Raw genomic sequence first — 25,306 nt, 5'->3', positions numbered from 1 at the left:
AGCAGTATATTTCCCATTCTCACATCCCTATGGACAATGTGCCTGTGATGTGCTTCTTTCAATGTATCAATAGTTCCAGTTAAATTTATGCTAGCTTCTGTTGGCATTGATTTCTTCAACCTTTTTCCGACTGGAGAGAGCAAGAGTAGCTTTAAGTCCTTAGCAACTCCCTTGAATATAGGAACACCCTGCACTCCTCCTAGCAATTTTAGAATCTCCATCTCATTATGGGAAAAAAACCCCTTTTTGCACAATTTCGCAGCCACACTGTCACCAAGATGACTAGCCTTATAGACACTGCTTGTTGCTCCAGAACCCAAGAATTCAACAAACTCAACTGTAGAACCATTGACATTGTACTCCTTTGACAGGTCACAATACAGGTGAGCTGGATCAGCCAAGAAGATGGCAGCTAAAGACCTTTTAGTTGCATCAATTTATGGGGTTTGAGCATAGAGATAAGGACCCCGAGGATCCGCATCATCTTCTGAACCTGGCTTCCCAACTGTGTACCACTGAACACATCGCAAATTTGTAACACCAACTACTATTTTTGACCTTGAAGGTCCTGCACTATTCAAAATGGTAGTTGCTCGTCTGATCGCATGCCCAACATGGGCCTTACAATTGTACTTATTACCTTGTTTGGACTTCTTACCAGGATCTGGCAAAGAAAACAAGCTCAAAACTGCTGTAACATTTGACGGAAGACGTTCTTTACCTTTGACATAAACGGTGTAATCCAACTGCTTTTGCTTAGATAATTCTTCCCTTTCATGCCCTGTAAAGGACATCTTCTATAAACACATATCCCAGTTGACTTTCTCCAGCATTTTGTTGAAATCCTCTTCAAGGATTCGATACTTCGAATCCTTGCATAGTTGCTCCCACATATTGCACCTACTCCAAATGCGGTTTGCTGTAGCCTCGTCCAGTTGTCCTTTACATTTGCCTACTCCTTGACGTCAGATCCAAGTTCAGCCGGTGTCTGACTCAAATAGGTACTCTTTCCAGCATCCTTGAGCATCTTAAACATTGATGCTCTTAGATCTTCCATAGTCTGATGCAAGATAGTTACCTGCTCCCCCACCGTTTTGCGCACTGATTCATCCATCGATTTGCGCACTGATTGGCCCATTGCTTCAACTATCGATTCATGCATCTTCCTTTCCAAATTTTTTTCTATTTTGTCAGTGATCTCCTTCAACATTTCCTCGTTCACGACAGAAACAAACGGCTGTATGGCTTAAGAACAGACCGAAATTTCATAATCACTACACATGCGTACCTATCTATGGCTTATAAACTAGACAGAAATTTCATGATATACATGTTCAGGTAACATAGGGAATGTTACCTTCTAAGTGTTGACGTTTCTTCCTCCTGCGTTTGTAACGCGCACTCCTCTCTTGACGCTCCTCCATCACTGGGGCTTTGCCCTTCCTCTTCTCTCGATCTTCCATCACTGGGGCTTTGCCCTTCCTCTTCTCTTTGCAATTCCTCTTCTCCCTCGATATAGACATCATAGAGTGAATGAGACTAGGCACCCTAGAGAGGGAGAGTGAATTGAGACTAGGCACACTAGAGAGAGGGCGTTTGAAAGGCAAGTTCGCATGTTGGACTGGCGGAAAGGAGTTGGAGATGTATATGCGTTCCCAGTCACGCGGTCTCATGGGGATGTATATGCATCGAGTAGGGGAAGGACTTGTCCGATTTTTTATAATGTGTGAGAGAGAGAGAAGGAGACGGACCTCCCTCTCTTCCTTTCTGAGCTCTCTCCCTCTCAGAGGGACCTCTTGAAGCACTTTTTGTGCTTTCTGATGTACACCACATTTGGCATCCATGTCAACAAAGTCATTACAAAGCACGATGTGTTCTTTCACGAGCTCCTGACCCACATTATCATCATCAACTCTTTTGCGAGTGACATGATTTGGCTGGAGCTAAAGAAAAAAGTTGACTATTGGTAGAGGATATGTGTACATCCAAGTTATAAGGCACAACCAAGTATATGGGCACATCCAAATGACTATCGTGTGTGTCCAATGGCTTGGATATGCCTAGTGGCCTGGATCCCAATGTATTAAGTTTGAAATAACATTTCTTGTTTGTCAAATTTACAACCTTCTCATCACATTGGCCATTGGGCATACATCCAAGCCATCAAGCACACCCAAGACAGTGGGTACATCCAAGTTAGTTGGTACATCCAAGCCACTTGATGCATGTGGGTTATGCTCAACAAGGTCAGTGCCAAGAAGCCCTAGCCACTGTAGCAGATGCAAAGCACAAGGGTATCATGTTAAGATGCAATCAATGACTGCCTACTGTTAAGGAGAGGTTGAGGTAGAAACATAAACTCGAGTCATAGTAACATGGGATGCCATTTTTTGGCTTTTCCGTCCCCACTACTCCCATCCCATCCCTCTTTTCTACACTAAAATCCCCTCTGAGCCCTATCTCCATGTCCCTCCTATTGGGGATGCGTGCCTATTTACTATGACTCAGGTTGCCATGTGAGGGCACCGCTCTAGATGCAATCACCCACACTCGCATATGGAAGACATGTGACACTAAACAAGGTGCTGATATGGGCAGATAAATTCAGAGTGTTATTTTCAGTGAGAGACTATTGAAAAAGACTTCATGCTTTGGACCACCTTAGTTCATGTGTATGCCAAAAGTGGTAAGACTCTCCATGGACGTCATCTCTAGGAATGCACTGAATGGAGGATTTGCTAAATAGGGGTAGGGCTAGGAAGCTTTGAGCTCTCTTCAATGGATGCATACATGGACATTGCTCTAGATGCAATTTGCAAATGCTTGCATCGCTAGGTGTGATTGGAGAAGCCGACTGCCGCCCTTATGTCCCTGGACTTAGTACGGCATGCCTTCAAGATGCAAGCATTTGCAAATTGCATCTAGAGCAATGTCCATGTATGCATCCATTGAAGAGAGCTCAAAGCTTCCTAGCCCTACCCCTATTTAGCAAATCCTCCATTCAGTGCATTCCTAGACATCATGACGTTGTGGAGAGTCTTCATACACATGAACTAAGGTGGTCCAAAGCATGAAGTCTTTTTCAATAGTCTCTCATTGAAAATAACACTGTGAATTTATCTGCCTATATCAACATCTTGTTTAGTGTCACATGTCTTCCATATGCGAGTGTGGGTGATTGCATCTAGAGCGTTGCCCTCACATGGCAACCTGAGTCATAGTAAATAGGCACGCATCCCCAATAGGAGGGACGGGGGATAGGGCTCAGAGGGGATTTTAGTGTAGAAAAGAGGGATGGGATGGGAGTAGTGGGGACGGAAAAGCCAAAAAATGGCATCCCATGTTACTATGACTTGAGTTTATGTTTCTATCTCAACCTCTCCTTAACAGTAGGCAGTCATTGATTGCATCTTAACATGATGTCCTTGTGCTTTGCATCTGCTATAGTGGCTAGGGCTTCTTGGCACTGACCTTGTTGAGCATAACCCACATGCATCAAGTGGCTTGGATGTACCAACTAACTTGGATGTACCCGCTGTCTTGGGTGTGCTTGATGGCTTGGATGTATGCCCAATGGCCAATGTGATAAGAAGGTTGTAAATTTGACAAACAAGAAATGTTATTTCAAACTTAATACATTGGGATCCAGGCCACTAGGCATATCCAAGCCATTGGGCACACACGATAGTCATTTGGATGTGCCCATATACTTGGTTGTGCCTTATAACTTGGATGTACACATATCCTCTACCAATAGTCAACTTTTTTCTTTAGCTCCAGCCAAATCATGTCACTCGCAAAAGAGTTGATGATGATAATGTGGGTCAGGAGCTCGTGAAAGAACACATCGTGCTTTGTAATGACTTTGTTGACATGGATGCCAAATGTGGCGTACGTCAGAAAGCACAAAAAGTGCTTCAGGAGGTCCCTCTCCCTCTCTCCCTCTCTGAGAGAGGGAGAGAGCTCAGAAAGGAAGAGAGGGAGGTCCGTCTCCTTCTCTCTCTCTCACACATTATAAAAAATCGGACAAGTCCTTCCCCTACTCGATGCATATACATCCCCATGAGACCGCGTGACTGGGAACGCATATACATCTCCAACTCCTTTCCGCCAGTCCAACATGCGAACTTGCCTTTCAAACGCCCTCTCTCTAGTGTGCCTAGTCTCAATTCACTCTCCCTCTCTAGGGTGCCTAGTCTCATTCACTCTATGATGTCTATATCGAGGGAGAAGAGGAATTGCAAAGAGAAGAGGAAGGGCAAAGCCCCAGTGATGGAAGATCGAGAGAAGAGGAAGGGCAAAGCCCCAGTGATGGAGGAGCGTCAAGAGAGGAGTGCGCGTTACAAACGCAGGAGGAAGAAACGTCAACACTTAGAAGGTAACATTCCCTATGTTACCTGAACATGTATATCATGAAATTTCTGTCTAGTTTATAAGCCATAGATAGGTACGCATGTGTAGTGATTATGAAATTTCGGTCTGTTCTTAAGCCATACAGCCGTTTGTTTCTGTCGTGAACGAGGAAATGTTGAAGGAGATCACTGACAAAATAGAAAAAAATTTGGAAAGGAAGATGCATGAATCGATAGTTGAAGCAATGGGCCAATCAGTGCGCAAATCGATGGATGAATCAGTGCGCAAAACGGTGGGGGAGCAGGTAACTATCTTGCATCAGACTATGGAAGATCTAAGAGCATCAATGTTTAAGATGCTCAAGGATGCTGGAAAGAGTACCTATTTGAGTCAGACACCGGCTGAACTTGGATCTGACGTCAAGGAGAAGGCAAATGTAAAGGACAATTGTGTCCCCCAGCCTGTGGACGAGGCTATAGCAAACCGCATTTGGGGTAGGTGCAATATGTGGGAGCAACTATCCAAGGATTCGAAGTATTGAATCCTTGAAGAGGATTTCAACAAAATGCTGGAGAAAGTCAACTGGGATATGTGTTTACAGAAGATGTCGTTTACAGGACATGAAAGGGAAGAATTATGTGAGCAAAAGCAGTTGGATTACACCATTTATGTCAAAGGTAAAGAACGTCTTCCGTCAAATGTTACAGCAATTTTGAGCTTGTTTTCTTTGCCAGATCTTGGTAAGAAGTTCCAAATGATAAGTACAATTGTAAGGCCCATGTTGGGCATGCGATCAGACGAGCAACTACCATTTTGAATAGTGCAGGGCCTTCAAGGTCAAAAATAGTAGTTTGTGTTACGAATTTGCGATGTGTTCAGTGGTACACAGTTGAGAAGCCAGGTTCAGAAGATGATGCGGATCCTCGGGGTCCTTATCTCTATGCTCAAACCCCATAAATTGATGCGGATCCTCGGGGTCCTTATCTCTATGCTCAAACCCCATAAATTGATGCAACTAAAAGGTCTTTAGCTGCCATCTTCTTGGCTGATCCAGCTCACCTGTATTGTGACCTGTCAAAGAAGTACAGTGTCAATGGTTCTACAATTGAGTTTGTTGAATTCTTGGGTTCTAGAGCAACAAGCAGTGTCTATAAGGCTAGTCATCTTGGTGACAGTGTGGCTGCGAAATTGTACAAAAAGGGGTTTTTTGTCCATAATGAGATGGAGATTCTAAAATTGCCAGGAGGAGTGCAGGGTGTTCCTATATTCAAGGGAGTTGCCAAGGACTTAAAGCTACTCTTGCTCTCTCCAGTCGAAAAAAGGTTTAAGAAATCAGTGTCAACAGAAGCTAGCATAAATTTAACTGGAATTATTGATACATTGAAAGAAGCACATCACAGGCACATTGTCTATAGGGATGTGAGATGGGAAATATACTGCTTGTTGTGACAGGTTTTTGATGCTAATCGACTGGGATTTTGCTTGTAAAGTTGGAGAAATGGCTCTGTTTCAAGGAAGTCTTTATCTCTATATCTCTTTTCTCATGAACGTTTGTCTTATCAGATGCGACAGTTCACTGGAAAATCAGGATCAGGGTGTTTAACGTTAGAGCCTACTAAGATAAATTCTTTATGGAAACAGTTGTTGGAAGGGGCAGAAGCTTGGCAGAGAGCATTGGAACTTGCAGGAAAATTGTCGTATGATGAATTGAAGGACTGGGTTTCTTGGTGGGCTGTGAACTTTTGCCCCATAAAATTGTAATCTGCTTTCATGTATAAGTCTTTGCCATTGTGAGATTCCTTGTTTTTTACCTCTTTACTACACAGTCTTTCTTCAGATGTCAATTACCTTACAAAATTGAAGGGTATCAAGGGAATTCCTTGGATTTCTAGTGCTTACTCAAATTTACAGGCTGTGTTTATGAAACCTGTGTGTCGAGAATTTGATTTAAAGTTGCTGGACAAGGAGAATTTGATGCATGGTCTGGAGGAGCTAGTTGATATGTTGCAGATTGCACATGGTAGTATAGTAAATTGGGATGTTCGGATTCAAAACATTATGATTTTTGAAGACCTACTTTTACTCTTATGCTATAGGTAGTAGGCTTAGTGTCTTTTTTGTTAGTTGTTTGAGTTGAGACACTAGTGGGTTAATGTGTTCATGTGCATCTTGAAAGCCTATGGTAGCATATGAGCAGTTCAGAAGGGCGAATACTTCATAGTGCTTAGCACTTATATGGTGGATATGAATGGGGGGGGGGGGGGGGGGGGAGGGGGAAAGAGTTAAGGTCACTGCCTCCTAGCAAGAGGGGGATGGAGGAAAATTGCCTTATCTGAAAAGTGGCAAATGAGGGGGTGTGGAGAGGGGTGGCTGCAAGGGACAGCTGTACTACAGCAAGTACACTGCATAGGGACAGACGGCGGTACGGACGGCGGCACAACAGAGCATAGGCTATGCAGAAATGCGTGTTGCTCATGGAGCACCCCGGGGGTTTATATAACTGTGGGATACGGGTACGGGTACGGACGCTGCGCAAAGCAAGGACGGTGTACCAGCAAAGGCTGTAGATCAGTGGCCTGCATGGCTTAGGGGAAAGGTAGTGTCGGTTAAACAGGGAAAGGAGTGGTACGCATGTACCTTATCTGGTCAAGGGCAGCATGGGTGTCCACGTAGCGGTACGTGTGGACCACACAGTGGGCAGCCGTCCTTTGGTTCTTGTGCGGCCATCGTACTGGCACCCTGGTAAGTGTGTACGGTCCAAATTTTGGGACGGGATCCCTAAATTTGGGGCGGCCAGCCTTGATTTGCGTGCTAGATCGTCCCGGGGGGTGATTTTTTTTTTTTGGTCTGGGATGTTCTCTTGGTCATTGGGGTGCAGACCGTTCGTCAATCAGACGCCCGGTCGTGCATTTATTAAGGTTTAAAGGTCGTCGCTTTTTAACTAAAAATGACTGAAATTTGCGTATAAGCTTGATCCGGTGTCCGTTTTGAATGCTGTAAAATCCTATATTAGGGTAAAATTGCGCGCAGATTCCAAATTTGGGCTCAGAATTTGAAGATTCTAAGTAGAAATGACTCATTTAATAAAATCATTGATTTTTATACCATAAAAACTCATAAATTTATCTATTACATGGACATTTCTTTATTAGTGAAGATGGGTATGTTACACGTAACATACGTTTAGCAAACGCATACGCATTCGGGTATGCAAGAATGTTTCGAGTATGTTTCAGTCCTGGGCCGAGTAACATACGTGACAAATATAATACCTCATAGAAAGGACGAGATTTAGACAAGTAGATACAAATATACATTGTCAACTCAAGCTCTCCAAGTTCCATTATAAAAATTTACAAAGTTACAACTTACAAGTTACATAAATGCTCATTGCGTGGACCGATTTTGGATTAAAAAAATGTAGCAACTTTCAAAAAATGTAAAACTTTAGAAAAGTATATAAAAAAAAAAGCAAGTATGAAAGACGAGTTTCAAACGTGTATGTTACAAACATTTGCTTCATGAAGCAAGCGCGAATGTTATGAACTATGTCTACTGCAAAGATTTCATCTTTTGTTCATAAGATAGGTGGAAGCACCACCTTGCCATAGACTATCTCAAACGGAGCCTTATTTGTTGAAGAATGCACCGTGTTATTGTATGTAAACTCAACCAATGGCAAATACTTTTCCCAATCTAACTTCTGCTCCGATACATAACACTTGAGCAAGTCAAGTATAACTGAATTTGCAATTTCACTCTAACCATTCTTTTGAGGATGATAGGCTAATGAAAAGCTCAGCTTTGTGCCCATATTATCAAACAATGCCTGCCAAAATTGGTAGTCCGAGGATCTCTATCCCCCACAATAGACTTGGGCATGCCATGATGTTTGAAAATCTGAGCTAAGAACAACTTTGCCATATGCTCTGGCTTGATTGTTTTCCTCACAGGAATAAAGTGTGCCTATTTGCTAAAACGATCTATAATACATCATTTTCATGTGCCGATTTTGGCAAATCCATAATGAAATCCATAGCAATGCTTTCCCATTGTTCGTGGGGAATGGGTAAGGGTTGAAGTAAACTAGGTGTCTTGTGTCTCTCAAACTTGACTTTCTGACATACTATGCACTCTCGCACATACGCTTCAATATCCCTGCGTAGAGGTGGCCAAAAGAAGTAGCCAGAATACCACGATGACGAGCATATGGCAGAGCATGACACTCTTTCATAACTTTTTGGCGTAATTCACGCACTACACAAATACGATTCTGCATCATTAGAAGCCCATCTTTAATCGAATAAGATGGGACAGCAGTACCATTATTCAAATCAGCCCAAATAAGCTGAAAATCTGTGTCCAAAGTATACATATCTCGCATCTCTAATAAGTCCTGATGATAGGCGGTAGTTACGGCATGCACTTGAGGCCTGCGTGAAAAAACATACGCCACCAAATTCTTCTTGCCCAGGGTATGCAAAATCTGAAAATGGAACATGGACAAGAAGTTTGCCCACCTTAGATGCTTTTCCGAGAGTTCAGGCTGTGTAAGAAAGTACCGTAAACTCTAGTGATCTATTTTTACCATAAATTTAGTCCCCCAAAAGATAATGCTTCTGTCATGTTGCTGCAAGTAGACCGAAGAGACTGCGCCTGCGAGCTCCGCCTCTCCCCCTCCCGCTGCTTCTCGTCGTCGCGCCCCCCTCTCCCCCCCGCGTGTCCCCCGCCTCCGTCCTCTCCCCCGCCTCCTTCCTCGCACCCTTCCTCGCCTTCTCTCCCCTGCCTTCTGCCTCGCATCCTCCCCCGCCATCGCTCCGCTTTCTTCCTCGCATCTTCCCCCGCCTCCTTCCTCGCACCCTCCCCCGCCTTCTCTCCCCCCCCGCCTTCTCCTCCTCCGCCTCCTTCCTCGTTTCCTCCCCCGCCATTTCTCCCCCCCCCCCCCCCCCCCCGCCTCCTTCCTCGCCTCCTTCCCCCGCCATCTCTTCCCCCCTCGCCTTCTCTTCCTTCCCCCCACGCCTTCGCTTCCTTCCCCCGCCATCTCTTCCTCCCCCCGCCATCTCTTCCCCCGCCTTCTCTACCCCCCACGCCTTCCCCTCCGCCTCGCTTCTCTCCCCCGCCATCTCTTCCCTCCCCGCCGCCTTCTCCTGCGCTGTGCGGCTCTCCCCCCCCGCCTTCTCCCTCTCCTCCCCTTCCGTCTCGCCCCTCCCCCCACCGCTATCCCCCGCCTCAGCTCCCCCCTCCCCCCCCCCCCCCCCCCCCCCCCCCCGCCGCGCCCCCGCTATCCTCTAACCTTCCGCCCCTCCGTTTCCTCGTAGGGCTGTGTCCCTCCCGTTGGTGACCCCAGTTTCTGGCCTTTTCCCTCTGGAGGACTCCATGGAAGCCGCTCCGACTACCCCTGCCGATTCCGGTCTCCGTCTGGAGTTCACAGCTGCAGATCATCAGCTGTTTGTTTCCACAGTATCCGCTCTTGAGGCCTCCTCCTTGGTCTGCAAGATAGTGGGTAGCCGTCCGATGCGGAGAGAGCCCCGCCCCCTCCATGGAGCAGATTCCTGAGGATCCCGGGCCGCACTGTGCGACCCCCGGCTCCTCTTCCCCTCACCCGGAGAGCACTCCTTCCACCCTCCCCTCTCCCCCCCCTAGCCCCCCCCCCCCTCCCGCCTCCCCCGGCGGCCCCCCCTGACACCTATCCTCTGGCAGATGCCTCTCCATCCTCTCCTCGCTCTCCCCCCTCCTCTCCGCGAGCCCCCATCCCTCCCTCGGCCTCTCCAGGATACTTCGCCAGACCACCCACTGCCCCCGGGTAGCGCAGCTGGGTAGGCCAAAGTTCAGTCCAGCGGCTGTTCCACCGCCACTCCGGGGGGCCAGTGGAGATGGCGATCCTAGCTTCGCTTGCCACAGAGTTCTCTCCGGCCTCCCCTGGGGGGCCCCCGCGAGTGATGGGGCTCCAAGTGGATTACGGTTTTTTCAGGTGCCTCCAGCTGGATGCTGGCCCGTTCGAGACACTGGTCACGCCCTTGCGAGTTTGCGTGGTGTGCCATCCCTCTCGTTCTCCTTCAGTGGTGAGCAGCATGGTGGCCTTCTCCTTTCCTCTCAGTGTTGCCCCAGACACAACATGGGATTGCAACTCTGTAGAGGAAGTTTTGCGTGATCAGATACCGGAGTTTTCTCACCACTTCAGTGACTTGGGGCTCACGGACCTATTGCAGACCCGATTACACTCAGCCCGCATGAGCTTGTTTGGTATAGGAGATTGGCGGGCGGATCCGGTCCACACCTCAGTTGAGGCGGTGCTACTGATTCTCCTCCATGCCGCCCTGAGGGTGCAGCCTACCTTTAGATACATATATGCAGAGGACTGGTCTCACGCCTATGCCCTGGACAGGGCGAAGGCGGAGTGGGGCTGGACACAAAGACAGGTCACCCTTTTTTTGGAGAGACTCCGCACCCGGACAGACAGTGACTATTCTCCCTCCAAGCCGGCGCCCAAGACTCACAGAGTGGAGGGCAGATCATCCGGGCCGGCTGAGAGGGGTGAGCCAGTGGCGGCTGCTTCACTTGCCATAGCTCATCCATGAGGATCCTCTCATGGAACATCCAGGGTCTCGGTGGACATCGCTGCTACATTGGTCGGGGCAGACTTCGCCAGGAGATCCAGAGGGCTCTCGTTGGAGGACCCATAGATATCCTTTTCATCCAAGAACACCACCTTTCTGCCATGCGTAGCCGCACCTGCGGGAAGATCTTGCCAGGCAGGAGTCACACTTTTTGGTCACCGGCATATGGCTCCCAGGGGAACCAGGGTGGAGTATGCATCTCAGTCAGTGAGCAGCTTCTATCCGAGGTTGTGGATTTTGGCACTCTGGTCCAGGGTCGAGCGCAGTGGATCATCCTTCGGGTTGGGGAAGACCACATTGGCTTCCTCAACTTCTACGCCCCTAATGGGGCGACCGGGAGAGCCGAGTTCTGGAGCACCATTAGGCAGTCCCTTCCCATGGCAGACCATTGGTGCCTAGGGGGGGATTGCAACATGCTGGAGGATGCAGAGGACAGGATGGGGGGCAGCCAGGAGACCATTCATGGGCCGGAGCTCGCTGCCTGGGAGGAACTAGTGCTGCAGGTGAGAGGCCAGGATCCGTGGACTCTCTCGGAGTTTGGCAGGTTGCAGGGGAGTTTATCTTTCTCGCGCTCGGATAGACGGGCCACAAGAGTTAACCTTTCCCGCATCGACAGGTTTTACATTGGTGAGTGGGCTTGTGATAGAGGTGGCACGGTGGGCATACTTGCAGGCTCCTCGTTTTCAGACCACTTTCCGGTGCTTCTCCAAATCGAGGACCCTACGAGAGGAGAGCGAGGCCAGAGCGTCCGGATTCCAGATTGTCTCATAGAGGAGCCCGAGATTGCGACCAGAGTTGAGTAGGTCTGGCAGGAGCTGCAGTTCAGGAGAGGATCGGCAGCCAACGATCTTGCCAGGGGCTTGCAGGAGATCAGTAGGATGCTCAGACAGGCTGCCCTGGACCGTCTGGAGGCCTTCAGAGAGCACGAGAGGAGCCTGCGGAGGAGTCTAGCGTCCCTTCAGAGACTCCAGGAGAGGGATCCTACGAGCCCTTGGATCTCAGAGCAGATGGAGTCAGCTCGCACAGAGATCAGATCCATCGAGGAGAGGAGGGTGGAGTTCCGATTCCATGCTCGGGCTTCTTTTTGGACACAGGCTGGAGTGACTCGAGATTTCTTTGAGGCGACAGGGCCCCGCTTCAGACGAGAGGGTCTCAGGCGCCTTCGGCAGGCTGATGGCCAGGTTGTGGTGGATCCCCCCAGGGTTCGGGCGATAGCCACAGATTTTTACAGGGATCTACTCTCTGCTGAGCCAGCAGATGACAAGGTGAGAGAGGCTCGAGAGGCAGTCTGGAGCTTCACGAGACCGGTTGTGCCGGCCCATTTGCAGCACTCCCTTCTCTCCCCCTTCTCGGATACGGAACTGGAGGAGGCTCTTCAGGCACTTCCTCGGGGCAAATGCCCAGGAGAGGACGGTCTCTCAGTGGCTTTCTTCCAGAGGTACTGGGGTCTCTTACATAGGGGTTTCAGATTGGCATTCCAGGAGATTATGCAGTCGGGAGACATGCCGGACAGCATGGCAGAGGGGTTGATTCACTTGATCCCCAAAGAGGGAGGAGACAGACTGGAGATTAGACAGTGGAGACCGATCACCTTGCTAGGCACGGCCTACAAGGTCCTAGCTAAGGCGATCAGCAGGTGGCTTCAGCCTCACCTTCCGGACATCATCCACTCCACGCAGACAGGCTTCATCTAGGATAGGAGCATCCTGGATAACATCTTCTCTTTCTGGGAGGCTACGGCTTTGGCTAGATTTCGGCAGGAGGATCTGGCAGTGCTTCTTCTCGACTTCAAGAAGGCTTATGATCGGGTGGACTGGGCCTTCTTGGAAGGCACTATGGAGAGGATGGGCTTCCCCCCTCAGTGGATCCGTGGGGTCTCTGCACTCTACACATCGGCTCATAGCCAGGTGGGTGCTGATATAGGGCGTGCGCGGAGAGAGGTTCCAGCTCTCGCGCTCGGTGCGGCAGGGGTGCCCCTTGGCGCCCTTTCTTTTTCTTTTTGTGGCGGAGGCCATGAGCACTTTTTTGACGGCACAGGATACAGGTTTGCGGGGCCTCCAGCTCCCCATCCGCACCTCGGAGGAGCTCCTAGACTCGGAGTTTGCGGATGACACTGCTGTCTATCTTCAGGGAGGAGAGGAGAACCTCCGCCGCTTCGCCTCAGCCATGGACAGGTTTTGCAACGCTTCGGGCGCTTTGATCAACTGGCACAAGTCGTGTGGGTTGTGGGTCAGTTCTGTGCCCCCCCCGACTTGGAGGCCAGTTGATGGTTTTCAGTGGCTGCCCCCCGACACTACAGTGCGCTATTTGGGATGCTATGTGGGCATTGACATATCTCCGGAGCAGCAGATAGCCCCCCTTCTTCTGAGCATTCGGAAGAAGCTTTTGTATTGGAGTACCGCTCGTTTATCTCTTGCTGGCCGAGTGGTTGTGGCCAATCAGGTTCTGCTTGCTACCATGTGGTACATCACTTCTTGCTGGGCCTTCTCTCGGGCATGCATTGGCTAGGTGCAGAGGCTCATCAGGAACTTTCTTTGGTCCGGTGGCGACGGGCGGCCCGCCAGGGCCAAGGTGGCATGGGCTGTGATCACTCAGCCGAGGGAGAGAGGCAGCCTGGGCATTGTTGATCCTATTTGCCAAAGCCGAGCTTTGCTTGGCAAGTTGGTGGTTCGTGGCCTCTTACCAGGCGCTGAGCCGTGGAAGGAGTTTCTTGTTTCCAGGATTCTCAGCCGCACTCCTTCTCTTAGCGGCCCCTCGACCCCCAGCATCAGGTGGAACTTTTCAGAGCAGCGATCCAGAGGAGTGGGCCTTGGCTTGGAGGAGCGTTTTGCAGCTAGCCTTCTGAGGGCCTGGGCGCATCTGAGGCCGTCACTCTTCCAGACTCCCCCGGGCACCGATGAGGAGCGCCTGAGGCAGCCATTGATCTGGAACCCCTTGATCCGACTTCCCAGTGGTCATATGGTTGGATCGCGGTCTCACGTGTCGTGGGGCCCGTTGAGCTCCGGCCCAGCCCAGTCCCTAGACGATTGGATATGTTTTCAGCAGTTGCCTCTAGAGGCTCAGGAGAGGAGACTCAGCGGGATGAGGGGCAGAGAGTTGATGAGACAGGACATTGAGGCGGCCATCCCCCGGGAGTGGCGGACCCTAGTACAGGACCCTCCACCTCCACAGTGGATGGGCGTTTTTACTCGGCATGAGATCCTTCTAGCGGTCTGCGGCACAGCAGAGAGAGTCGCCCCACTCACTTTCGAAGTGGGAGAGGGTGGCCAGCTTCAGAGGACACGACTAGATTTGGATGAGCTCCAGGGTTGTATTTTTCAGAGGGTGCGGGTGGTCGGCTTTCATCAGAGACAGTGGCATGTAGACCCCTCACCGGCCTCGATAGGGGAGGACTGTTCTTGGAGATTATGGGTTGGGACAGCAGGCCTCTTATTCGCCTTCAGTGGGATCCAGGTGAGTGGTTTTGGCGAGATCCCTACTCGGCCCCTACCAGCCCAGGCATCCCCTTTTTTCAGTACACAGCGAGGCTGGGGCGGCGGATTCAGAGGCACAGGATAGCGGGCACCCCGGCGGCGGCCGAGCATTGGCGTCGACAGGGGCTCTCCCCTGCCTTTCTTAGGGACTTCTGGCAGCGCCTTTGGGCCAACTTCCGGCCCCGGAAGGTGACGCTTTTTCTCTGGCTTACAGCGCATAGAGGACTGGCTGTGGGGGCCTGGCTAGCTTTTGGCAGACACCGAGCGTCCTGCCCTCCGTGCGGCCATGCAGAGGAGTCGCAGCGGCATTGCTTATGGGATTGCCCACAGGCACAGCAGGTCTGGCAGCGCGCCGTCAGGATGGTTTTTGCAGGCTCGCCAGGTGAGATGATGGTGACGTGGGGTGCGGTGGCTTGGGCCACGGACAGCGGCCCGGCCCTTGGATATGAGGACGTCCCTGGCAGTGCGACCATCCAGGTCTCTGACAGGGCGATGGCGGTGGTTCCGACGCCAGACTTCTCTTCGGCAGTCTCCCAGGAGGGGGACGGGCACAGATGGGAGATGATCAGCAGCATGACAGCATGGGAGATGATCAGCAGCATGACAGCTTGGCACATATGGAGAGCCCGATGCAGGGAGGCCATTGACCGCCAGGCGACTCCACCGGCGGAGGTCATACAGGCCCTCTGGGTGGACATCATTCACACCTTGAGAGGACACTGGGGGAAACTTCACAGGGCGACTCGGATCGCATGAGAGGTCGCCGCAAGGCTTTCCTCCGCACTTGGCAGCCTGGCCCTTTCCTCATCGCGAGGGGCGAGGATGTCACTTGGCACTATAGGCCTCCAGTTTGGCTCTTCTCACCTCCCACATGTACTACTAGGTAGCCCCCCCCAGAGAGCGGCCAGCCACCACGGGGGTGGAGCTCAGGTGTTCACTGTGTGTTTTTATCCCTCCTTGTGAGGTGAGCTTTGTAGCCTTATGGCGCTTTCTCATTAACTAATAGAAGGATCGTTTTTCCAAAAAAAAAAAAAAAGCTTCTGTCATGTGCATGAAAATGCCATGGACATTCTCAGAAGCTCATCCAGAAGAGGCAGCCAGGAAAAGAGTATAAGAACCAGATAGAACCAGGATTATGGAGCACAGAGTGCAGTAGAGGCCAGTGTGGACTTGGAGCAAGGCATGGAGGACATGAAGAGGAAGCTGTCAGCTGCAAGTGGGGACTGGCGGCTGCATCAAAGGATGACGTCGGCTGGACCAGAGGACAAGGCGGCTGAAGATGTAGCTTTTATGATGTATATAACGACTGGTCGGCCAGCACTCCAGGGAGTCCAAGGGGCTATAAAAGGAGGCACATGCTCATCATTGTAATCATTCATTCCTCTAGGGAATGGGTCCAGCATTAGGAGAGATTTTGGGTGTTTTCCCACCTTTTATGAAGGCAGCCTATGGCTGTAGATTAGGAGTACCTTTTTGTACTATATGAATATACTGAATTTCCAGCATATCTCTCTCTCTCTACTCTCTCTTCATGTCTGCGTTTTGCATCAGCATGTTTCCAATAGTGTTTAGGGCTGAAAGAAGACTCCCAGAGCTTCCGCATGTTACATTGGTATCAGAGCATCAGGCTCAGCAAAGCTAAACACTGAATCAGTCCCATACGATGGTGTACAGGTCCAAGGTATAGGAAAGTACACGGATACGAAGCCCAAGGCAAGGAACACAGAATCGGGAAGAGCTCCCAGGAGGTTTGTTGGTGGTGTTCCACAAAGCCAGAGGGGATGGCAGTCCTGTGAGCCAGATAGGTTCTCGGGCAACGGTCCCAAGGGAGGATTATCCTCCAAGGGGTGATGTGAGAGTGCGAGACTCATTTCTCAGGAATGAAGACCAAGACAGTGTTCAGAGTCAGGGCAAGAATGGATTTGGGGACTGGAGGGAACAGATGCATGAATATTATTCATAGTTAGAGTGGTTTTGGAGACCGGGCCGGGTTTTCAGAAAAAAGGGTTGCCAGAGTTGGATGGATGACAGAGGGACTCCGGGAATAGAGTGGGATGATGACAGTCATCCAAGGAAAAAGTTGGAATCAGTCATCAAGTTTAGCAGAGGGGGATGTCATGTGCATGAAAATGCCATGGACATTCTCAGACCAGAAGAGGCAGCCAGGAAAAGAGTATAAGAACCAGATAGAACCAGGATTATGGAGCACAGAGTGCAGCAGAGGCATGGAGGACATGAAGAGAAAGCTGTCAGCTGCAAGTGGGGACAAGGCATGGAGGACATGAAGAGAAAGCTGTCAGCTGCAAGTGGGGACTGTTGGCCGCATCAGAGGATAACGCTGGCTGAACCAGAGGACAAGGCGGTTTATTATAAGGGATTATGTCCAGATGGCGCAGCTTTTATGACGTATATAACCAGTCGGCTAGCCAACTGCTGGTCGGCCAGCACTCCAAGGAGTCCAAAGGGCTATAAAAGGAGCACATGCTCATCATTGTAATCATTCATTCCTCTAGGGACTGGGTCTAGCATTAGAACAGATTTTGGGTGTTTTCCCACCTTTTATGAAGGCAGCCTATGGATGTAGATTAGGAGTACCTTTTTGTACTATATGAATATACTGAATTTCCAGCATATCTCTCTCTCTCTCTACTCTCTCTTCATGTCTGCGTTTTGCATCAGCATGTTTCTAGTAGTGTTTAGGGCTGAAAGAAGACTCCCAGAGCTTCCACGTGTTACAGCTTCCATGTTTGAAGGGCATGAATAACGGCTAACAACTCTTTCTCATAAACCTGCAAATACAATTCCGCAGGCGGCTTTCAAAAGCCATTGCATGTCCCTCTTGGTTCAAAATAGCCCCCAAACAATCTCCACATGCATCATACTCAACCACAAAAGGTCTATGCAAATCCGGAATAATAAGAACCACATTATCACTACATGGGGGTTTTGGTAGAACTCATGAACATTTGGTAGTGGTAAATGTGCTAAAGGGCTAGGATAAATAAATGTATGGGAATACACTCGTGTGTACTATGGTTTCAATGCAAACAACGCAGCTTTCCGCTCTAAGTTTCTTTACTTTCTGTAGTATATTGTCTCTAATCATGTCTCCTGAGATACTAATAGACTAAGAGGTCCTCACAGTGTTGGTGGTTCAAGAAGGGGGGAAACCTTCATACAAGGCTCTATTAAAAAGTTATGCGAGAATGTGGGCTAGGATGTTATGTACATTGCGAAGTGTTTTGCATGAAGGTCTTCATGGTCCTTACCCCAACTGTTATGCAGCTTTAATAGGGCCCTGGGTGGTGACATTGGTAGTGTTGAAGAGGATGGCTGAAGCGGGGCATGGAGCAAGAAAGAAAGTTGTATTAAGGTCTTCAAAAGGCCAAAATGACCTATGGAGAGAGAGAGAGAGAGAGAAAGAAAGAAAGAAAGAAAGAAAGAAAGCTGTATTAACGTCTACTAGAGGCCGAACTCGACCTGTGAGACAAATCAATGTACAACTATCAATGTCTTCTGGATGTCCAGAAAAAAAAGGACAAAATGAACATGAAATAAACTATGAAAGTACTAAGCTAGTGGGGGTGTGATGGATGGAGCACTACTGCTAGAGGCTCAGTATGCAACCTATATGCGTAGGGTATACAAGAATGCAATGCCGATCTGTCTAGCTCCAACCAGTACCATAATGGGGGTGTAATATGAGAGAGAGAGAGAGTTGCATGTGTGCCCGCGCACGCGGAATGAGCAGACTTCAAACTGGGTAAATGCACATGAAATCAGATCAACAAGGAGACAAACCAATCTAGGAGTTGTATGGCATTTGCATGCCAAGTTGGTGTCCATGCTCTATCAACTCTAAGAATAGGCCCACGTTACATTGAAACTCATGCAGATTGAAAGCTAATTATTCACACATCTATAGCTATTAACCTTTCAACTGTAGCATATAATACTTACTATAGCTAATGCGTAAGTGCATGAATCATACCAGTGTTGCATTGAGATGCATCTCATTGCATTTGAAATGAAATGAAACGCGAATGAAATGTTTCATTCAATGAGAAGATGCCCCTCCCCCCCCTCTTCTTTTTATAAAAAATGCGTCACAGTTTATACAATTTGGTTTTCATAGGGTTTAGGGTTTCCTATTCTGGAATTTTGAGTTCTGGTTTGTTTGTTGCCTACTGTCATTAACTATTTGTCTATTTTGTGTGAAACTCTGCAGTGGTTTGTAAATCATGGTTTTACTTGCCTATGCTCAATGGGATTTCAGGTTTCATGCCATGGCCGTTCTGATTGTGCATGTCAAAGTCATTTGCAGGTTTTTTGCATTTGTTTTCTCATTTTTGAAGGCGCCAGGGGCTTTTTTTGGCTTGTCCTCCCTCTCCCTCCGTATTTCTGTTTGTATAAAAAATGTGATTCAATCATTTCATTCATGTATAAAATGTTCTTGAAACGCCTCTCAAGATTGGGCATGATGACGTGGCATATTGATCCATACTGAACTTTGGAATTGCCGTATACCTGCATTTGAATAAAAGTCCTATTAAACATGTATTGCGATACTGATTATTATGCTAATTAAAAGAATGCATGTATGGCAGATCTTTTTCCCCAGATGACGTTGAGATTGGTAGGCAACTTGGTGAAGGATCCTTTGGTGTAGTGTATGAAGGTTTCTTTGGGCGAGGTAAGGAATGGTATCGTTAAATTTTCAATGTATATAATTCTGGATACACTCATCCAGGCCTTTCATAAGGTATGGGCAGGCAATCTTGCCCACCGCATTTGGATGTGTTCTATATCCAGCCTATTTAGGAAGATACCTAGGATTATGCCTAGCTGGGTAGCAATAATTCCTTGAGCTTTTATTACCGAGCAGGTAGAAAGGGAGCAAAGTCAGAACAGTTACACGTCGTGCTTAAGAAAGCCAAGACACAAGTCAAAGGAGCGAGAGAAGTTCATGACTCGGAGATTCATATGAACTATCGTTTACAAGTAATATTCCCTAATGCCTCGTTTTCATGAAGCATTTTGATGCTTATGATTATATGGAACAATTCTTTCGAGTGGTACTTCGATTTTAACAGAGGACGGCACCTTTAGCTTGTGCTGAGTTCTTGGGTACTATGAAAGTCAAGTCATCCCATGCACATGGGAAGCTTTCTGAGGTAAATCCTTTTTCCTTTTTGTCCAGTGTAGTTCTTCCAGGTATGGAACCCATCATCAGGCTACTGAGGTTCATGTATGGGTGAAGTCTTCAGTCTTTAGGAGATGGTTAGAGCACGCTTACGAAAGCAAATTTTAAATCCACCCTGTCTGTTAGAAATCCACTCATAGTATAGCTTCATAAATGCTGCCTACAGGGCATGTGGCTGGTTTGGAATTTTCAAGGCGACCGCAGTCTTGACTATTATCTCAAGCAGAGAAATTTCCCAGAAAACATAGGTGTCATGGTCCTTGGTAAAGTAAGTGTCTTGGCGTACTGAAGCTTGTTTTCAATTTCTGCATGTTGGTGACAGAGTGGCCCTTTACCTTGGTTCACATCTAGCCAGTTTTTTGACATCTGTCAACATTATTGGTGTCTGCAGAACATGCCAGCCTCTTCAAAAGAGGAAGTCTTCAGATGGAATGCAGCCGTGATACGGATGGTTTTCAAGCAGATATTGAGTAACCTGCAAGATCTTCATAGAAGTGGTGAAGATACTCTAGTGTTGATTTTCTTGTAAATACCTGAATTAAATAGATTTTTCACTTAAGAAGCTACTTTTCTGGGTCCACCTGAACTGATCATTGCCCACAGATCCAACATGTAGGAGTTGTGCACCGGGATGTTAAACCTCTGAATCTCATATTGGACCAAGATAGTGGCAAGTTCAAGTTCATCGATTTTGGTGCTTGTGTGGACCTTCGCTCGGGCTACAATTATGTGAGTGAATCTCTAAAGGAAATGGGTTTTAGAGGATTTTGATATGGTTAGATGGTTAGGCTGGTTACAAAACCTTATCCGTCCATGGGAAGATGGGCAGGGACTTGGACAGGTATGATTACATCCATTGGCAGCCATGCTGAATGGCAGGTGAGTTTTGTAACCAGTCCTAGAGATATTGTTGTGATGATGTGTTTACTTATCTGTCATGTTTAAATGTGTTGATAGGTTCCGAATGAAACCATGATTGATCCTACATATGCTGCACCGGAGCATTATGTCATGCCAACGAGCACTCCCCACTTACCACCGGATCCACTGTGTTCCCTTGTTTCTCCAGTGTTTTGGCATTTGAATACTCCAGACCGATTTGATCTTTATTCTGCTGTGAGTTTACACCATTTGAATACTCCAGACTGGGTCCACTGTGTTCTCCTGTTTCTCCATTATTTTGGCATTTGAATACCGATTTGATCTTTATTCCTCTGTAAGTTAACAGCAATTTTATTTTTAATCAGACTCTACTCTGCATATGATTCCTTGCTAGGATACTTGGTTCTTTTTGCAGGGGCTCATATTGATGCAGCTAAGTATGAAGCCTTTACGGCATGACACCGGACTGGTATGATACAAACTCTGAGTCTGCGATCACCATTCTCGATTCAGATTTGCATTTTGTCGCGTGTAAATTTATACTAGGATACAGAGCCTTTGTGAAAGGCCATTCAGTACAACTGATTTGTACTGAATGGCCTTTGTGAAAGGCCATTCAGTACAACTGATTTATGCCTGATTTTGCATTAATAGCAAGCTTTCAATGCCGAACTCAAGCGCAATGGGTATAACCTAAACACATGGCGTGCTAACTGTCACTATAGCAAGGAGGAATTCACATTTTTGGATGCAGACAGTAAGATTTGAGATTTCTTTGTTTCCTTATCATTTACGTTTACGTTAGAGATGGAATCTTTAAGTAAGATAGGACAAAGAAGATAATAAGAGTCTTAACAGTAATACTCAATAGCTAAGATGTGTTCTCTGGGAGAGATTCTCACCGTAATTGTTCCCAAACAACTTACTACTATGCATCCTAAAAGCTACTATACATGATTGTTCTTGAATGAGCTTTCTGCCTTGTTGACTTATCTAGTCTCTTCGCAAACCAGATGGTGCAGGTTGGGAACTTGCAACAGCCTTATTGCAGCCTCGGCATGACAGGGATCATCTCATATGGCCAAGTAGGTTAGCTGTATAACGCTACAAGATGCTGGAAGTGTGTGCACTCTTAGCAAGAGATATTGAAGAAATTTATACCGGTTTTTGATCCAGTTGCCAACCTTGCAGGTCTGGGGAATAGCCGCCCGTCTGCTTCCGTGGCACTACAGCATCGGTATATCAATGGATCTTTTGTTATGCCCAAGTTATTTCCAGAGGAGCTACCAGATCCTGTGCTACAAGTTCTACCAGATTTTGAGGTTGTGGCTCAGAAGCTGAGAACTGCTGCCCAGAATGTAGTAAGTACAAGTCGTAATATATCTGGCCTATCAAGACAACAGCTAAAGGACAAGAGGGCAAAGGTGGCCACTTTGCCATCGGTTTCTGTCCCAGTCTCTGTCACGGCAACATTAGACAAGCAGAACAGTGTTTTACAGAATGTGGTAAGGATAGGACGCAAACATTTGGCTGGTGATGGTGGGCACCCGCATGTGGACCTTGCATTGCCATCTTCTTCACACATTCTACCCTCCACTTCAGCAGTGACGAAGAAATTAAGCCATGCAGTCCACAGTGTGCTAAATGTGAGACCAGATAATGTCGTTGACCGAAAAGTAGATTTTGCAGCAAGGTCGCGACCTGCTTCAAAAGTCGATCCATCAGTTGGAGAGCAGGAGAAGAGTCAGAAGCCAAGTAGCTCCAAGAGGACTGATGCTGATCTGAGCTCATCAATTGGAGCAACGTTGCCTGCAGCTGCAAGGAGTGCTTTTATCTTGGCCACAGGATGGCTGGTATGAGTATCCCCTTAGTCTAGTCTTTGGTTCTTCTATGTTCAAAGTTTGTCATTCTTGCGTTTGCATGTCTAGGTGGGTCTTTCATGTGCTTGCATGGCTAGGTGAATATGTGCACATGCAGCTGATTGCAATTTGCGGGAGTATGTGCATGTGCTCGTCTATGAATCATGGTGTGTTGAATGTCATTCACAGGTTCTGTCAGGATTAAGTAGCTCAGCTCAGGCTTCGTATGAACTTGGCAAGCTGTTGATGTCTTCGAGTGGCATTAGTGGATCAGCATTTCTTTCCTTCTTCTTAGTGATAAAGTAAGAAAGTCTTCCAACTTTTTCTTGCAATATACAAAAACTTTCCAGTTGCGTTGGTGCAAGTGAGATTGTTACGCTCCTACTAAAGATAGATGTTTCTGCAGGCCTTGGCTTGAAGAACAAGGTGTTTCACCTGGTAAGATTGAGGCTTCCAAGGATCCTGTTGTGAATGAAAGCCAGGAGAACATGCTTTTGGAAAAATACAAGTCTATGCACCTTGAGCAGGTCAAAGTGCAGATAGTAGTTGAGGCTGTGCAGGAGCTGGAGCAGCAGATGTCTTCGCTTGAAGCATTAGTGCTACAGGAGCAGCAAGTATCACGGCAACAACAAGATCTCATCCAAAAGGTACTGTGGGTTGTGGTCACTTTTTCTCAATGATTTGAGTGGTTCTACTCATGATCTTTCTTAATAAGCATTATCAAGAGTACTTACTAGAATGCCTCACATCTTCTTTGCAAAACTTGCAGTGTTTTTCTGTCTGTTGTTGAATAAGTGCAATTATTCTATCAATTCGTAAGGCTGGATGTATTTCAACTTTATGAAGGTACTGATCAGTTTTTTTATATGGACAGATGGAGAGCTTGTTACAGCAACCATCAATGGTCTCAGACTTGTCACAACAAGAAAAGATCAATGCTCTTGTACAGGTAGAGCCTTCCTCAGCATTAAGCTCTTGATCTGAGCAAGGCAAACATCATGACAGACATACTGCCCACTCTCTATTGCCCTTGAAGGTTCCTTCAGGTTGAGATATTGTTTGAGTTGCACATTGCATTGTGGAGCTGCTCGTGTGAATGGGGTTTGTTAACATCCTCTATCTTTATATACTTGTGAAAAGCAGTTGGTCTGCTGGTTAGGGACTATAGGGTAAAGCACCTTCTTCCAAATTCTTATCATGGTGGGCATTCCACTTTGGAGAGTTGTGCAAAACACACACTATATCTGTAGTATATTTTTGATAGCTTTGCTGATAATTCAAGTCTTTTTTGTTGCCGTTATTCTTGTTACTTGGTCTTTGCATGTAGGAGTTGTTACTTGGCCTTATTCTGGCTGATATGTACCCACCAGCAGGGCCTCTCCGATAAGTCACACTCATGCTAGAAGTGTAAAATGTAGCATATGAAACCTTACTGTCTTGCACCTCTTGGTACCGTTTAAGAGACTACTTTGGTGTTTTTGTCTTCCAATAATATATAGTTGCTTGGAACAAATAAAATGAGTGTAAAATTCACCACTTGCATGCCTTCTATGTAGGAAAGTTTTCCTTTTTTAGAAAGCGTCACTAAATCCTTGAATATTTAAGACAAACAAAAATTGGTTTGCAATCAATGGGAAGTTGCATTTGCAGCTCGAAGGCAAGACCCAACTTTGGCAAGGCTAAGGTAAGCTCTTGACTTGAACATATTTGGCGCTGCTGGCGATGATTGGCTTAGGGCTTAGTACGGTTTTTTCATTCATTCCAAGTTATTGGGATCACCCAGTATTGCTTGATGTTGATTAGGAGGTCACACTCCAAAAAACATATAATTTTGGAGTCATGTTTGTGTGATTTTTATTTGAATTTTCTTTTACATTAGAGCAATCTATGTTCATCTAGTGATAGGGTAAAATCTTGTTTTTTTGGTGATTTGCATAAAATTGGAGCCCAAGCAGATTAGATTTTATTTCTTTGATCCAAGAATTACTTAGCAATTGTAATTAGGAGTGAAATCCATTCCGAAAACACGAGCATTAAGCTCCTTTAGATCGAATTAGAGTAAAATTGTCAATTTTGGTTCATGCATTTCATATTGTGAATCAGCTTAGCAATGGTGATTAGGAGCGTAATACACTCCAAAAACACGAACATTAAGCTCCATTAGGTCGAATTAGAGTGAATTTTTTAATTTTCATTCATACATTTCATATTTTTTTTCATAATTTGTTCATGCATTGAACAATTGGTAGAGTAGAAGCATGCTAAACTATAAAAAAACATCAAAAAATGCTTAATTAGTTACAACACTAAGATGAGTAGATCGTAATGTTTTTTCATGTCTTACCTTTGTAATTTCATAGTGCAGTTGTATGCCTTGCTACTCCAAATTATGTAGCAACTCTTTAGCTAGAGGACTCAAGGCATAACAATATTCATTATTGGTTTTTTGTTGACTAACCAACACCACTTCTTATAACACACAATTGGAAGTGGAAGAAGTCACATAAGCCCAAAAAGAAAGAATCATAAGACCACAAAGAAAAAATTTCAGACATTATTGTTCGAACCAGCCTCTACCAACACTCCCAAGTCTATGTGCTCCAATTCTACATAGATCTACTACTATAGCCTCCAGTAGTCTCTCTTTATTACTAGAAACAATCATTAATTAAAATTAGAATCATTATTCATCCCCCTTCAAGCCCAATAAATATAAAAATTACAAAAAATTGGGCTAAACCAACTTTTAGGTAAGGGAAAAAAGCCCACAATCCTACACAAAAAGACTTGAATCTAAACATGGGTGTTTTCAAGCTTCTCTTTGCCTTTGGAAAAGGTTTTGGTGGTGGTGGTGGTGGTCTAAAGGGAGTTTTTGGCCTCTTTTATTGCTTTGTGGGAGCTAGCAGTTTGAGAGGTAGA

At 46.9% G+C, this 25,306-nt stretch overlaps 1 protein-coding gene across 4 annotated transcripts in view; it reads left to right on the top strand.

The window, feature by feature from the left end:
- The window catches only part of LOC147621944 (uncharacterized), a 47,675-nt gene extending 23,988 nt beyond the window's left edge, over positions 1-23,687 (top strand). For all 4 annotated transcript variants that reach the window (XM_086822958.1, XM_086822957.1, XM_086822960.1 and 1 more), the window contains exons 5-18: positions 19,051-19,136; positions 19,329-19,444; positions 19,537-19,617; positions 19,813-19,914; positions 20,038-20,143; positions 20,263-20,375; positions 20,604-20,762; positions 20,944-20,997; positions 21,183-21,285; positions 21,542-21,613; positions 21,720-22,381; positions 22,577-22,689; positions 22,794-23,034; positions 23,262-23,687. In XM_086822958.1, the coding sequence (XP_086679084.1) occupies positions 19,051-19,136; positions 19,329-19,444; positions 19,537-19,617; positions 19,813-19,914; positions 20,038-20,143; positions 20,263-20,375; positions 20,604-20,762; positions 20,944-20,997; positions 21,183-21,285; positions 21,542-21,613; positions 21,720-22,381; positions 22,577-22,689; positions 22,794-23,034; positions 23,262-23,366 (2,113 nt within the window). In that variant the 3' untranslated portion in view covers positions 23,367-23,687. The remainder of the gene's footprint in view (positions 1-19,050; positions 19,137-19,328; positions 19,445-19,536; positions 19,618-19,812; positions 19,915-20,037; positions 20,144-20,262; positions 20,376-20,603; positions 20,763-20,943; positions 20,998-21,182; positions 21,286-21,541; positions 21,614-21,719; positions 22,382-22,576; positions 22,690-22,793; positions 23,035-23,261) is intronic.
- The last annotated feature ends 1,619 nt before the right edge of the window (positions 23,688-25,306 follow it).

Source organism: Cibotium barometz, chromosome 29 (genome assembly GCF_041138505.1).
Source record: "Cibotium barometz isolate CiBa-2024 chromosome 29, ASM4113850v1, whole genome shotgun sequence".
Classification (NCBI taxonomy): domain Eukaryota; kingdom Viridiplantae; phylum Streptophyta; class Polypodiopsida; order Cyatheales; family Cibotiaceae; genus Cibotium; species Cibotium barometz.
Note: the sequence above shows the minus strand (reverse complement) of the source record. Positions and strands in the feature narration are given on the sequence as shown.